At 34.6% G+C, this 14305-nt stretch overlaps 1 protein-coding gene across 1 annotated transcript; it reads right to left on the bottom strand.

The window, feature by feature from the left end:
* Positions 1-7493: 7493 nt before the first annotated feature.
* Positions 7494-13331, bottom strand: LOC122680746 (islet amyloid polypeptide). Its single transcript, XM_043882415.1, has 2 exons — positions 13246-13331; positions 7494-7824 (listed from the first exon to the last, which is right to left on the bottom strand). The coding sequence occupies exons 1-2, from the start codon at positions 13329-13331 to the stop codon at positions 7635-7637; spliced, it is 276 nt and encodes a 91-aa protein (XP_043738350.1). The 3' UTR covers positions 7494-7634.
* Between the last annotated feature and the right edge of the window lie 974 nt (positions 13332-14305).

Here is a 14305-nt window from a genome sequence, read left to right as displayed (position 1 = left end):
TTTCTTTAGCAGAAAAAAGTCACTGTATAATTAAGGGTTTCTCCCTAAGTATAAACAGAAAACTATTAATATTAGTTGCTCTGTGAATAACTGTCACAGCATTATTTAATTTTCTAAGAAATTATTGAGAGTTGTCCTAATTACAGATAACATAAACTGTGACAATCTTTGTAACTTTAAGGATATTAATTGCAAGACAAATAAAGCTATTTTACAAATAAAGCTATTTTAACTCATTAACAAGTTGTTTCACAGAAAAACATTTGGCTGCCAATATGTAAACTCTAAGCTTCTGTTTGGCTTCTAAATTGATAAATATACTTATCATAACTGCTTAATCCATTTCTCTCATTTGACCAGAACTCTTAAGTTTAATTATTAAGGCATGTCTGAGTATAACAAATGAATTTCAGGTGTGTTCTCTGTCTTTATTTCTCCTGTTGAAAATTTCACAGAACTATGACTCACTGTGTTTTTTGATATCTCACTGTGCTCTATTAATAGATGTTTCAAAGCAGAAACTTTCTGAAAAAGTGTAGATTAAAGAGCAGCATGTAGATGACTGACCAATGTATGTCACTATGTCTTCACAAAAAAGATAAAAAATTAATTTTCAAAGTTTTGTCAATAGGCAAAGATTTGAATTTTGTTCATAAAATTTGCTCATGAATTAAACTTATATTGTAAATCAATCAAGGGGCAGGAATGTATGCTAGCATACATTATTTTTCAAATGCAAGAGCACTGTTTTTCCAATAAAGTGAGAAACATGACCATTTGCTCCTATCTCATTCCCCCAGAAAATGCTTTATTTATGAAATTTATTTAATCCTACTTATTATGAAAATTTAGAATCTTTATTTTGATAATTATGCTATAGAGTTTAAATATTGTATGGTACAATATTTAGTTTATTTAGAGATGGTATTCATTTCATAAATGGAATTAACAATAGTCATATGGTCAGAAGACAATCCATATCTCAAGAAAGAGGGTCATGACTAACCCAGTTTTGTCGTAAGGAGAATGTTTACTGAAGGAAATCTATGCATGTGTCTCATCCTATGACCTCAGTCCTGGGAGCAGCGTTCCACTCATTCCTGTTACCAGGAACTGATAGGAACAGAGGATTTATAAAAGACAGAAAACAGCACACAGGAATCCTCCTGTTAAACGTTCCCTGACAATTCCCCCTTATTTATTATATTTGTAAAAAGGGTCCTGACCATTTGAGTTTGTTTAAACAATTTTTGTGTAAAAGCAATGGTAAACAACAAACATAATTGTCAAGACAGTCACCAAAGTTATAGTTCTAGACCTGATGCTGTGTATAATGTTTTGAAACCATCTTTGAGGGTCCAGCCCAGATAATTGATCAGTTAGCTGTTTAGCTAAGGTTTTTAAATAGTTGGAAGAGGGTAGACTCTTAGAGAAGGTTTCAAAAAAATTTTTTTGCAACAACTGTACATTTAAGGAAGGATTATTATGTATATCTTGCAGATGAAAATTGATTTGTTCCTAATTATAAGCACTATAGTTGAATTGAACAGGAGTAACGCAAAATTGAGTAGAATTTCAATCACGTTAGTATCATTTGTTTTTGTAAGTCTGTTAATTGCTCTCCAACCCGTTGGATGGCTGTTTTTAATTTTTGAATTTTATCTTAAACTTCTTTATCTATCTGAGCCTGAGTGGCCTACATAGTATGAGCATCTTTAGTCCAATTTTGAATAAAGTTTTGTGTTTGAATTGAAGTTTGTAAAGCAATGTCTGCAACAGCAGCAGTGGTGTAAATGACTATTAACCCCCAAAATATCAAGAATTAACCATCCAATGAATTGCTTAGATCGTTGGAGTAATTTAGTGAGTAATCGGGAAGCAAATCCTGTCACAGGACCCTCTTCCCAGGGTCTTTGGAGATCTACTGGTAACCATAAACTGTCGAGATCGAAGGATCAAAAGGGATTCATTTTTTAGAGAAATAGAGGAATTAAGACAAGTATACAATATGCAATCTATACAGGTCATAGAATGTAAAGTCTATTAAATTGTAAGTTTTATATGGCTATAACAAAAGGAAGGGGGAACACAAGCTTGTATAAAATATATGATCATAACAGACGGAATAATTACTATGACTACAACTGGTCTCTGTGAAATATCTAGTCCAAGTTTCACGTTTTTCAGTACTTGCAGCAAGTTTTCAGATGTCTCATTGTTCAGGTCCAATTCTTTTATTGAGGATGATTTGAGGGCGAGAAGATGTCATTTAGCTGTCAAGCCAGCCAAGGAGTCATTTTCATGGAAGTGTTTCATTGAACTGTTTGGTAATCTTCTGTGTTACTTGACTAACATAATCACATATAGTACTGTTAATGTCATCTGAGTAGTTAGATAGCCATATACCATGGGGTCCTCAATCAACAATAGTGTAACTGGCCACAAGTATTATTTTTTCTGATTTAGCTTGATATCTATATCTCAATAAACAGGAGCATATTTAAAGTCTTTATAAGTAAACCCCTTACATTCTAACTTTTGTCCTTTTTCTAGAGTTTTGGTAGTATTGACATGGTTTTCATAAAAGGACAGGGCAGTAAACAGTCCAAGCAATGTGTGGAAGTTCTTTTTTGGAGGCAGGACAAAAGCCCACGTTTGTCAACTAACATTAATACATAATTTTGTTGGGCCCATGCATAAAGGAAGAATTTCATAGCCTAGAGAAATGTTAATTAGTCTTCCTTCTTCCTCAGGATGAGAGGGCCCCTCCAAGCTCCAAGGAGGGGGCATATGTGTTGAGTCATTAGTGGGTACGATTGGTCCTATATCTGTCCATTTTACAGCCTACAATAAAAGGGGGTGTTAGGTATATAAGCCCAATAAGTGTGATCAATCAAGTCTGCCTGACCGGGGGAAGCAAAAGCAAGCAAAGCAAGCATAGCGACAAAAATATTTTCAGGATTCTGAGGCATTCCCTTTTGAGAAACCAGATTTTTAGCTTGATTACTAAGGGTTTTTCTCTGTCTCCAAATAGGGAGATCATAAGGCCAATGACGTCACGTGTGGCATTTCTTGGAAATTTTTAAAGCCGCCATAGCTTGTATTGGAAATTCTTCCTTCTGGAGATTACGCTGTTTCTTCTCTACCTTGAATGTTGGTGGCTCCCCTGGGGTGGATCTTCCGAAGAGGGAGCCAACTGATTTTGTTGGATCTATCTGGAGAAATACAAGCATACCCTTTCCCCTGTAATATTAATTTTTCAGATTTTCATTGTTTAGTCAACCCATCTTGATATCAAATGGGCAGAGGAAGGGAGGTGTCCTTCAGTGTCTCGGGATGTTTTTCTGTTTTTGTCACTGAAGGACTTCAAAAGGCTGCACCGTGGGATCGTTGTTCAATTTGGAGGGAATGGAGGAATGAGCCAGAGCCTGGGAAATAGGAAGAAATGTGATAATATCAGTTAAAGAGAAACAACTAAAACAACCAGAGAATTTGGTAGAGTGTAAGAATAGGAAATGAAATGATGAAAAGAGAATAGGGGTTGAAAAGAGGAGAAGCTGAAAAGAGGATGGGGGTTACTTTGTGAAAGGACTTAAATGTCAGGTGAAAGGAACTGATGTATTTTTGTAGATAATAACAAGGCTTTGAAAAGCTTTGTATAGAAAGATTGATGCAGTAAGAAATGTGCATTTGGAACTTGTCCTGTATCAATGTATAGAATAGCGGTAAATACTGGAGGTTGGAGAACTATTTTAGCTGCCTGTTGAAGGAGTCGTGGCTTTCAGTAAAGAGGACTGGAGCTCTCTTACTGGCACCGGGAGAAGAAAGGAGAAACACATCTTAGTAACAGGAAGGGACTTTAGAGTACCTGTGTCTTGATGACTAATTTGAATGTGTGGGACAAGGAATTAGAGCACTTGGTGATAATTTTAAGATTCAAGGTTGAATTATAGTGGAAGAATGGTTCTGCTACTATTAGATATCATGGAGTCAGGAGAGAAGTATTAGCAGGGTAGTTAGGTATCATGAAGGTTACCTAACTGATTGATTTTGGTTATTGTGTGTGTGTGTGTTTTGGTAGGCTGTAGATAATGTCACAGAAGTTTATTTCTTGGTTGCACTCCATGTCCAAGACAGATGAGAGGGAATCTTTTTCTCCATGAAGCCACTCAGAGTCCCAGCTAGAGGGACACCTCATCAGGAACTGCAGTAGCAAAGGAAAGAGAAAGACTGAAAATTTTCCCATAGATTTTTTAACATATTGTGTCAGCCTAGATGTGATGCACATAATTTCTGCTAATATTTCACTGGCCAGAATGAGCCTCATGGCACCACCCGAATATGAGGGGGCTGAGAACTACACACCCTTATGTGCTCAGGAAGAAGGGGATGTTGGTGAGCACTAACAGTATCTATTACACATGCAGTGGGTGTAAGGAAGATGGATTTTTCCATTACTGTGGGTTATGTGTGTGTAAAAGGGAGGATAAGGGGTGGAAAAAGAATACTTTTTCCTACTTTATATGAAAAGCTCTCCCTGCACTCAGCCAAAGGAGGTTTAGACTCACAGGCATTTCTACTCTTAACCAAAAGGTATTCTTTCATTTCGGCATAATATTACCAGGTAATGATATTCAAGATTGACTGGTTTGAGCAAACCAGTCAGTCCTACAGGAAATCAACCTTGAATATTCATTGGAAGGACTGCTGCTAAAGCTAAAGCTCCAATACTTTGGCTACCTGATGCAAAGAACTGACTCACTGGAAAAGAAAGACCCCAATGCTGGGAAATATTGAGGGTAGGAGGAGAAGGGGTGGGGGGCAGAGGATGAGATGGTTAGATAGCGTCACTGACTCAATGGACATGAATTTCAGCAAACTTCAGGAGATAGTGGAGGACAGAGGAGCCTAGTGTGATATAGTCCATGGGGTCTCTAAGAGTTGGACATGACTTAGTGACTGAACAACAATGATGTTCAGGCTTCAGAGGAATAAGAGGCTTATTGCAGAATGTTCTCTCACAATGCTCAAGAGAATTTCTGGAAGTTTTAGAAAATCAATTCTTTATTCTGGGTCAGTATTGCAACAGGAACATAGGATCATTTGTATTTCTAAATCTTCAATAAAATTTAATTTGTAGCATGTATGTAAGTATTTGGAAGGCTACTCAACAGCACCTATGATTTCACATACCACAGGCATAATAAGAAGAGTTGGAATAAGCTTAGTCACCAATATTTACTGTTGATATCATCAGTTACATCAATAAAGAAAAACTAATTATTTTCACAGGGTAATTATGAGAGACCAGGGGAAGTACTTGTTATGTTCCATGGCATAAGGCATTCCCAACCTTTATATATTTAGATTTCTATTGGTCTATCAATACTAATGAAGGAAAGAATGCTGAATGTGTTCAAATGTTTCACTTTGTTAATAAATATAATGAGTAAACTTTACAATAACATCAACTATTTATATTTATTGCATCAATGTAATAAACTCTTTCCTTCTCAAAAGCCTCCTGGTTGGAGTAAGTGACATAGTAACCCTAACTCTATCCTATTCTTTAGCACCAGAAGTCGTTGGGTTACTATACATTAATTCTTCTTGTCTTAAACCTGGGAATTGTGTACTGCTATATACAATGTCCTTGAATACTATATGAGCTCATTAAAATTTAATTAACACTTGAAAGATATGTTGAAAGTGAAAGTGAAGTCGCTCAGTCATGTCTGACTGTTTGCGACCCCATGGTCTGTAGCTCACCAGACTTGATTGGGGAGTTGATATAGATATGAGATGCAATGCTGTTATTTAATGTAGACTATTATGGGAAATTTTTTAACTGAGTAAGTTTAAGAGATTAATTCAATTGTACCTTGCATGTGTGCTAAATTGCTTCAGTGGTGTCCAACTCTTTGAGACCCTATGGATCATAACTTGCCAAGCTCCTCTGTCCATGGGATTCTCAAAATGTTGAGCTTATATCCACTTTGAAAGGGGGCTAATAGTTGAATATCACAAAAAGAATTCAATCACTCATTTATTTCAGTATGCAATTCATGACATAAAATCATTATAACTAACATCTGTTTTCTCTATATCCTCCCCTCTGAGAAAAAACCAACCAACCAAACAATAATAACAAACTCTAAAGATGATAATCTAAGGTAAATTTTATGAGGAGCAATTTTAATGTAGCAATTAAGTCAGTGAGCTGGATTCTCACTAAGATTGAAATGCTTTTTTTTTTTTAGTTTTTTAAAATAAAAGCTGAGCCCTGAGCAATGCATAGTGCAGCATAATAGCCATTGATATGAGTTAATGATACTTCCAAAATTATGGAATTCACAGTCAGGGAAAAGCAGATACCCTGTAGGAATTTGACTTACAGCAAAATATTTCATTTCATTTCTAGTACTGCAGGTTTCTTAAAAAAAAAGGGGGGAGCGAGGGGGGACATCACACATGTGGAAATTCTGCCAGAAAAGTCCAATTAATTAAACAAAGAAAATAAGTTGCTATACAGAACATAATTTCCAGGAGTCTATAGTCTTTCAAATGAAGACAGAATTAATAGGAACACATATTGGTTTTGCAGTACTCTGTATAAAAATGTGACTAAGATTTGCTGAAAGCCACTTAAACAGAATAAAGGGCATATACATTTAGTATAAGCTCACTGATAATAGACAATAAAACTCTCAGGGACATTGTTTCTTTTTTCTTTTTTGGTCTTATTTATTTATTTTTAAACTTTTAATTTTGTTTTGGGGTATAGCTGATCAACAATGTTGTGACAGTTTCAGGTGAACAGTGAAGGACTCAGCCATGCATATATACGTATTCATTCTCCTCCAAACTCCCCTCCCATCCAGGCTACCACATAATATTGAGCAGAGTTCCATGTACTATGCAGTAGGTCCTTGTTAGTTATCCATTTTAAATATAGCAGTGTGTACAGAGACATTTCTTTTTTAATTTTGAAGTAACCTCTTAGTACCAGCAAGTACAACAAAAAACAGAATTAAAAAAAAACAACAGTATTTTGACTGAGTCAGGAGAAAGCTTTAATTTATTTTGTAAATAAACTCTTCATACCAGCAAATGCAACAAAAAACAGAATTAAAAAAAATTTTTTGACTGAGTCAGGAGCAGGCTTTTATTTTTTAAAACAGCATTTTATGTTATTTCGGCGATCTAATGCAAAAAAAGGATTGCTTAACAAGGATACTTACAATTGCTAGTTTTCTAATGTTTATAATCATAACTTTATTTTCAGCTGTCTACAATATATCAAGTTTCCAACAACCATTTTCTCCTCTTTTCTCAAACTCAGGTCATAAAGATACAGGCAAAAGAAACAACTTTTAGAAAGTATTTAAAAAATAAACACTACAGCAAGAATATTTCAGTTTTAAAGACACTGACTTTTTATTAGGGGAGCTTAATCAGTATTAATTTAAGCAATTCTTAACATGGCATTTTATATGCGTTAGCAACAAACATGGGAGGCAGAGATTCATATATTCACTCTAGTAATGGAAGAGGTACTGTTAAATAACAAAGGAAATCAGTGGAGTAGTTATTTAATACATTAAAGCAGTAAGAACTGTAGAGGAGACTGACCTCTAAATGGGTAAGTAACTCAATGGTTCTCTCTTTAAGATCTCAACTTTTTTCCTCTTGCCATAAGTATTGGATCCCATCTTCATAGGTGAGAAAATGGCGCCAAGTTTGTTGCCGGAAGGAGCTAAAAAATTGACCAGGCGTTGAGTCGCGCAAGTGGCAGTGCGGCACTTCCGCTTTTCCATCTGACGACTGGTGAGGCTGAACAAATAGGAAAAGTTAGAAACTTAGAGTCAGGATTAGACACACCTATCTCTGTGACATCAGATACCTCATGTTGATGAAAATTAAAGGAAATGTCTTCACATCAGTGTTTTGGTTTGCAAAATACTTGGATGATTTGATCGAGTTTCTGGACACCTTGAAGATGCAGCTTAGATATCATATAGCTAACCCTCCGTTATAGTTAATGTTGAATTTCCCAGTGTAATCTTTTTCTCTGGCAATTCAGAATATATTCCAGATAATGATAATAAAAATTTTTGTCTTCTATTCTTTTAAATATTGATTAATCTATTTCCCTCGTAGCTCAGTTGGTAAAGAATCTGCCTGCAAAGCAGGAGACCTGGATTTGATCGCTGGGTTGGGAAGATCCCCTGGAGAAGGAAAGGGCAACCCACTCCAGTGTTCTTGTCTGGAGAATCCCATGGACAGAAGAGTCTGGCAGGCTACAGTCCATGGGTCTCAAGAGTTGGACACGACTTAGTGACTAAACCACCACCACCAATTTATTTCCCAAATTTTTTAAAAAGGTCTTGAATTGCAAATTATATATGTAATCTGGAATATGTAGGTTTAAATATATAAATATTCATTTCTCATTCCTTTCAAACAAGAATTAAGCAGTGTTAGTTAATTTTTGTTGTTTCCTTATTTCGTTGAATTGACAGTGTTGAGAAATGTCAGATATTATTTAAAGGGAATAAAATTTATCACCTATTCAAGCACTCTAACTACTGTAGTGTGGGAATTCTATTACTATTAGCATAAATACATGAAGATTACTATGCCCCTGCTATGTCCTATGTTCCTATATTTTCAATAATTTTAATGATAGGTTGAACGTTAAAACCAAAGGCTTTTTGTGTCAAAGGTATTAATATTCATCATGTTCCTTCAGCCACCTGGAAAAATTGCATATTAATAATATTATGGATAAGTCATAAATGATAACTGTAAATAATTCATTTGAATCTTAACTTCTTAGTATTTACAGAATTTATTTACATCAATCCTATATTTTGTACCATCTCTTGTTTTAGTGTACTGGAAATAGATACAATGATTGTTTTTTGCTGATTATTAAGAGTTCTAGGGAAATTTCAGCTCCTATAAAAACCAAAATCTTGGTTAAACTTTGATTAAATGTAAAGTGGGAGAGAGATACTAGTAGGAGGCTGAAAACTCAATGTCCAGAAGCCAGTGTATATACATAATTTGAAGCAATATGCAATGGCTTTTGTCTCAATGTGTTTATTTTCTATGGGAAGTACTTCATTGTCTGTATCTTTGTATAGAGATAGCCTAAGAGTAAATATTTAAAAAACTCATGTGAAACTTTATGGTTTATACTCTCAGATATTCTCCACAGAAAATTTTTCTTACAGAATTACATGAACTGAGTATCTGTTGAGTGTGAGTTTATGCTGACAAACCAATTACTCAGGCAAAGGAAACACACCTAGAAGCTAAATTTGTGTATGTTAGTCGTTCAGTTGTGTCTGACTCTTTGCAACCCCATGGGTTACGACTAACATACACAAATTTAGCAGCCCACTAAACTCTTCTGTCCATGAAATCTCCAGGCAAGAATATTCCTGACCCAGGGATTGAACCCAGGTCTCTTACATTGCAGGAGGATTCTTTATTGCCTGAGCCATGAGGCAAGCCCACAGAAGCCTAATTACCTGGCTTATATATCAGTCTTATTCATATTATCTCTTTAACTCTTTCTTTTTCATGTGTGGTAAGCACGGCCAATGTGCATTTTCAAAGAATGGTTTAATGCTCCTATGAAGATTGAACCAGCAATTCATTCACTGAACATTTAATTCTAAAAGGTGATAAACTTTTCCTGAAAAACAGTAGTAATCAGAATTTGACCCAAACACTTCAAACTAATAAATTTAAAGTAATAAAAGAAATGTGGGTCAATTTGAGAAGGTTCAAAGGGATTTCTTTTCCAGGATATATTTGGTGAATTCCTTGAACAGAATGTGAAATACTCTTTGTGCTCAGTGATAATTGGTGAATGTTTGATAATTGGTCTCAAGGTCTGTAATAGGATTTAAAATTATTCTAACTAAAATATTATCTAATTTGAGTTAGCTAGGAGGGTCATGATTCTACTTTAAAGAAATACAAAGAATTTTTATGTTTTTTGGTTTCAAACCTGTGAAACTGCTTTCCCAAACAGTAATTTTTATGTAATTATGATAGTCAGGATATACCCCAAATTATCATTAAGATGGAGAAAGTTGACTGAGTTGGTTAGTGAAAGGCCCAACACCCCAACTTTTATGTATTTTCCCTCATTGATTATCAGGCAGATGGCCTACCAGCCTACCCACCAGCTAATAACAAACACTAGTTTAAAGCTATGACCATTCACACACATGGAAATTCTTGGCTTTAAGAGAGCTTATTATAGGATATTGAATATAGTTCCCTGTGCAATACAGTAGGACTTTGTTGTTTATCTATTTTATATGTAGTAGTGTGTATCTGCTAATCTCAAACCAGTTTATCCCTCACTCACAATATAAGATTGTTTTCTATGTCTGAATCTGTTTCTGTTTCATAAATAAGTTTAATATCCTGTAATAAACCATAATGGAAAAGAACCCAAAAGAGAAAAGAATATATATAGAGAATACATATATACGTATATATGTATATATGTAACTGAATCACTTTGCTATACATGAAAAACTAGCACAACATTGTAAATCAACTGTACTTCAATAAGAAGAGAATATAAACAGTGATAATTATAGGCCAAATTGTAACTCTTAAATTGTCTCTCTTTAAAAAATCTCAGTTTCAGGGGCTTTTGAAACAGTTTTTAAATGGGTCCCTTATCCCAGCTCTTAATAGTTGTCTGTGGAGGTGTGTAAGTTTCTAAAGGGAGCGTTCAGTGACTCTAGCTTGAAACTCATGTAATTATACTTTTGGTTCCTCTCTTACTATCGGCCAGGCAGATACCACTGAGCCTTATTTACTACTGAGTCTTAAAAAGTTGGTAGGCAAGTATGGGATCCTTCTGCCTCACTCATGAGTGTCAAGTAACATAACCATGTTTTGATATGGCTTGTAAAGTCTGTTACTTCTTAATCCCATCCCATGCAGGTATAAAAGTTGAAAAAGATCTCAGATGAGATGACTGATTTTTGTGAAAAAACAATATTAAAGAATGAATCTTCATCAGCTTTATTTTTTAAATGTGTTCAAAGTTTGAGATATTTTCTACCTAGGCTTTCTCAACTTTTTATTAGCTTCATAGAATATTACATGGTTGAATGGCTCAGGATGTTAAATTCTTCCTCTCTCCTCAAAAAACTGACCAAATATACTGATTCCAGGAAATTCAATTTACTGAAAAGTAATTGATGAATGTTTCATAAGTATTTCTAATAATTCAAAAAGATTGTGAGACCAGAATGAAAATATAATCGTTAATAAATAACATTATGTGTTATTTTATTTCTCGGTGAAATTCACCTCATAATAAATGAATTTTCTTAAAAACATACTGGGTAAAAATAGCTAGCAGATGAATATATCTAATGAAAGAAAAGATCAAGATATAGACAGAAATACTACATAATATCACTAAATTTCTGTCATTGTTCAATGTTCTGCTAGTTTACCAGAAACTTCATGGCAGGTTTAAAGTTGTTTTTATCCAGGAGAAAACCAATTGAACATTACAGTCAGTTCTGAGAAGAATGTCCTATAAACTAGGTAAGCCTTTAAATGAAAGGAGAAAAAATCTACATGTACTATCTATTACACGTAGGTGCTTTAGAAACCTTTATGTATCACCAAAGGACCTCCACCTAAACAAAAAACACCCAGAAGGAAAATAGACAAAATACTGATAATTCTATGAGAAGAGTCCTAATATGACTTAAAGCAAAGATTTTTCATGAGTAAACTTATTCTCTTTGGTCTTCAAGAGAGTATAAATTCGGTTTTATAAAACTGTATGGAGTCAAAACCAATTTAGACACAAGCAAATCTTCATATTATGACATATGCATGAATTTGGACTTGAATTTTTTTATATAGCATTTTAAAATTTATTGGAGGATAATTGCTTTACAGAATTTTGCTGTTTTCTGTCAAATCTCAGCATGAATCAGCCTAGAGAGGTGGAATGGGGAGGAAGATGGGAGGGAGTTTCAAAAGGGACGGGGTATATGTATACCTATGGACTTAAGACTCTTAATAAGTGGATAATAACAGTTTTAAAGGCTTTCCACTTGAAAGTTGTAAATACTGCAAACATTTTCACCCTTCACAGTTTTTAAAATTCCTTAAAATTATCATTCAAATAAAATGACACCTTTCAAAATAAGCTTTTTTAAAAAAATCCTGATGCACATGCTACTTATTGAAAACATTTTCAAGAAATATTAATTTATATTTAGAGCATCTTGGAAGTAGTGTCACAAAGAATAATATTTTAATTATAATTCTGTTTCATTAACAGAGCAGTTAGCAATATAGAAAGAATCCCCTAAGGACTAATGGCTTTTTTTTAATGTAGAAAAGCAATTTATTCCATTATAAGCACTTACACAGTTAGTCAAGGGGAGTAACAGGCCTGTTGGTGAAACAGGTCACCCAAAATAGAGATGGTATCAAACTAGTGTCAAGGACTAACTCCTTAAAAAAAAAGCAACTCTTATCCAGGATTAATTTAATTTTAAAAACAAATACAAGCTATTGATTCACTCTTCTCAACTTAACTGGACAGTCTACCTGTGGTATAACTGTCAGGTAAAAACATACATCTTTACAACTTGGTGGTCCCAAGTGTTTTTAAAAACCATTTCACAGAAAGGAAAGAAATAATGGACTAATGGCTTTTTAACTGGATCTTCTAAGTTTAACTTCTTAGCAGATTTAATTTGCCACTTGATTATTTCCTACTTAGATTTCCAGAAAGAGATGTGAAAGTTCAGGATATTGCCAGAGCTGAGAAAAATAAGTCTATATAAGCACACAGCAAAATTCCACCTCATATAAAGTATATACTTTGAGTTTCTCCTAGTTTGCTTGAGAATTGGATTAGTATAGTAGAAGTTACTACCTTTTGGGTTTTCTTGCTTCATGTTCTGGTTCTGCTCCTTTAAGTTCCAATAGCATATTTCTTGGCAAAGCTGAAACTATCCATTCCTGTCTGTCAGAAATTTCATCAGAGAGATTTATCAGACGGACTTTACTCTTTAAAGAAGACAGAATTTAAGAAACAGTGGAAGAGCTTAATGTACTATTCTTAATTATGACTTAGAAATCTAATGGCACAAGGGCCGTTAATTACATAGCAGTATTTGATTATAATTTTTTCATACTTTCAAAAGAAACTCGGATTTTCAAGTTACTAACCTTTCAGTGGGTTTACCACCACCTTCCAGATGGTTTAACGCAACAAAAAGCACAAAGAGAACCACTGGCAGCTTCAAAATGCCCATTGCTTCTCAAATTTTCTGAAAAGAATAATTCAGCTCTAAAATCAAGAAATCTACTGTAGCTTTGTTTAATGACATATTAAACTAGAGCCTACTTCAAAAAAATCTTTTAAAAACATAATTTCCAAGGATAATAATTTTATTGATATGGCTCAGACTGTTCATGTAATTTTCAAATATTTTCAAAATTTTCCTTTACCCAGTTTCCTTCTAAAAACAATCTAGAAAACTGATATCATTATACATTATCTCTTTACTCTTCCTTTGAAATAAGCCATACATTTAATCCCAAATTTGTTCTAATGCTAAATAAATAATAGTATGGTAGACACAGAAAATTCCTTACCTTTTAGTGTCTCAGTGTCAGCAATATCAGAAAATGCCTTTGTTAACAAGGAAGCTTCATGGAAAACCCCAAGCTTTTATCCACTGGAGCATTTACCCCCCAACCTGTTAGCCAGTAGTCCAGCTCATATATACCCTTCACACGTTTTCTAGCTCTGACATCAGACAGTTCAGAGACACTCTGTCATTAATTTCCATCCTAACAGAGAGAAAGAGCCTTATAGATAGGAATAGCAGGTGGGTCATTATTATGTTAACATATCAATGAATGTTAACCTAGCATTACTGCCAGATTAACATTGCTAGCATCACTGATGCGCATCAGTGAATGTTAACCAAGAAAATATCTTGGTGGAGTTAATGGTGTGTCACACACAGCAGAAGTTTGAATTTGCCATCTTTGTAAAATACCAGAGTGAATTTTCAAGGATTAAAGAGAAGTTTCTAGTAGTGTGTGTGGCATGTTCAGTCATGTCCAACCGTTTGCAACCCCATGGACTGTAGCCCACCAGGCTTCTCTTCCATGCAATTTTCCAGGCAAAAATACTGGAATGAGTTGCCATTTCCTCCTCCAGGGGGTCTTCCCGACCTGGGGATTGAACCCCCATCTCTTTCTGTCTTTCACATTGGCA

Source organism: Cervus elaphus, chromosome 22 (assembly GCF_910594005.1).
Source record: "Cervus elaphus chromosome 22, mCerEla1.1, whole genome shotgun sequence".
Lineage (NCBI taxonomy): Eukaryota > Metazoa > Chordata > Mammalia > Artiodactyla > Cervidae > Cervus > Cervus elaphus.
The sequence above is the reverse complement of the archived record's forward strand: the minus strand, read 5'-3'. Positions and strand labels throughout refer to the sequence as shown.

Coding starts and splice junctions, on each gene's coding strand:
- LOC122680746 (XM_043882415.1), bottom strand. CDS start 13,331: ATGGGCATTTTGAAGCTGCCAGTGGTTCTCTTTGTGCTTTTTGTTGCG. Junction 7,825..13,245: donor GGTGGTAAACCCACTGAAAG/GTTAGTAACTTG, acceptor CAGCCTCACCAG/TCGTCAGATGGAAAAGCGGA.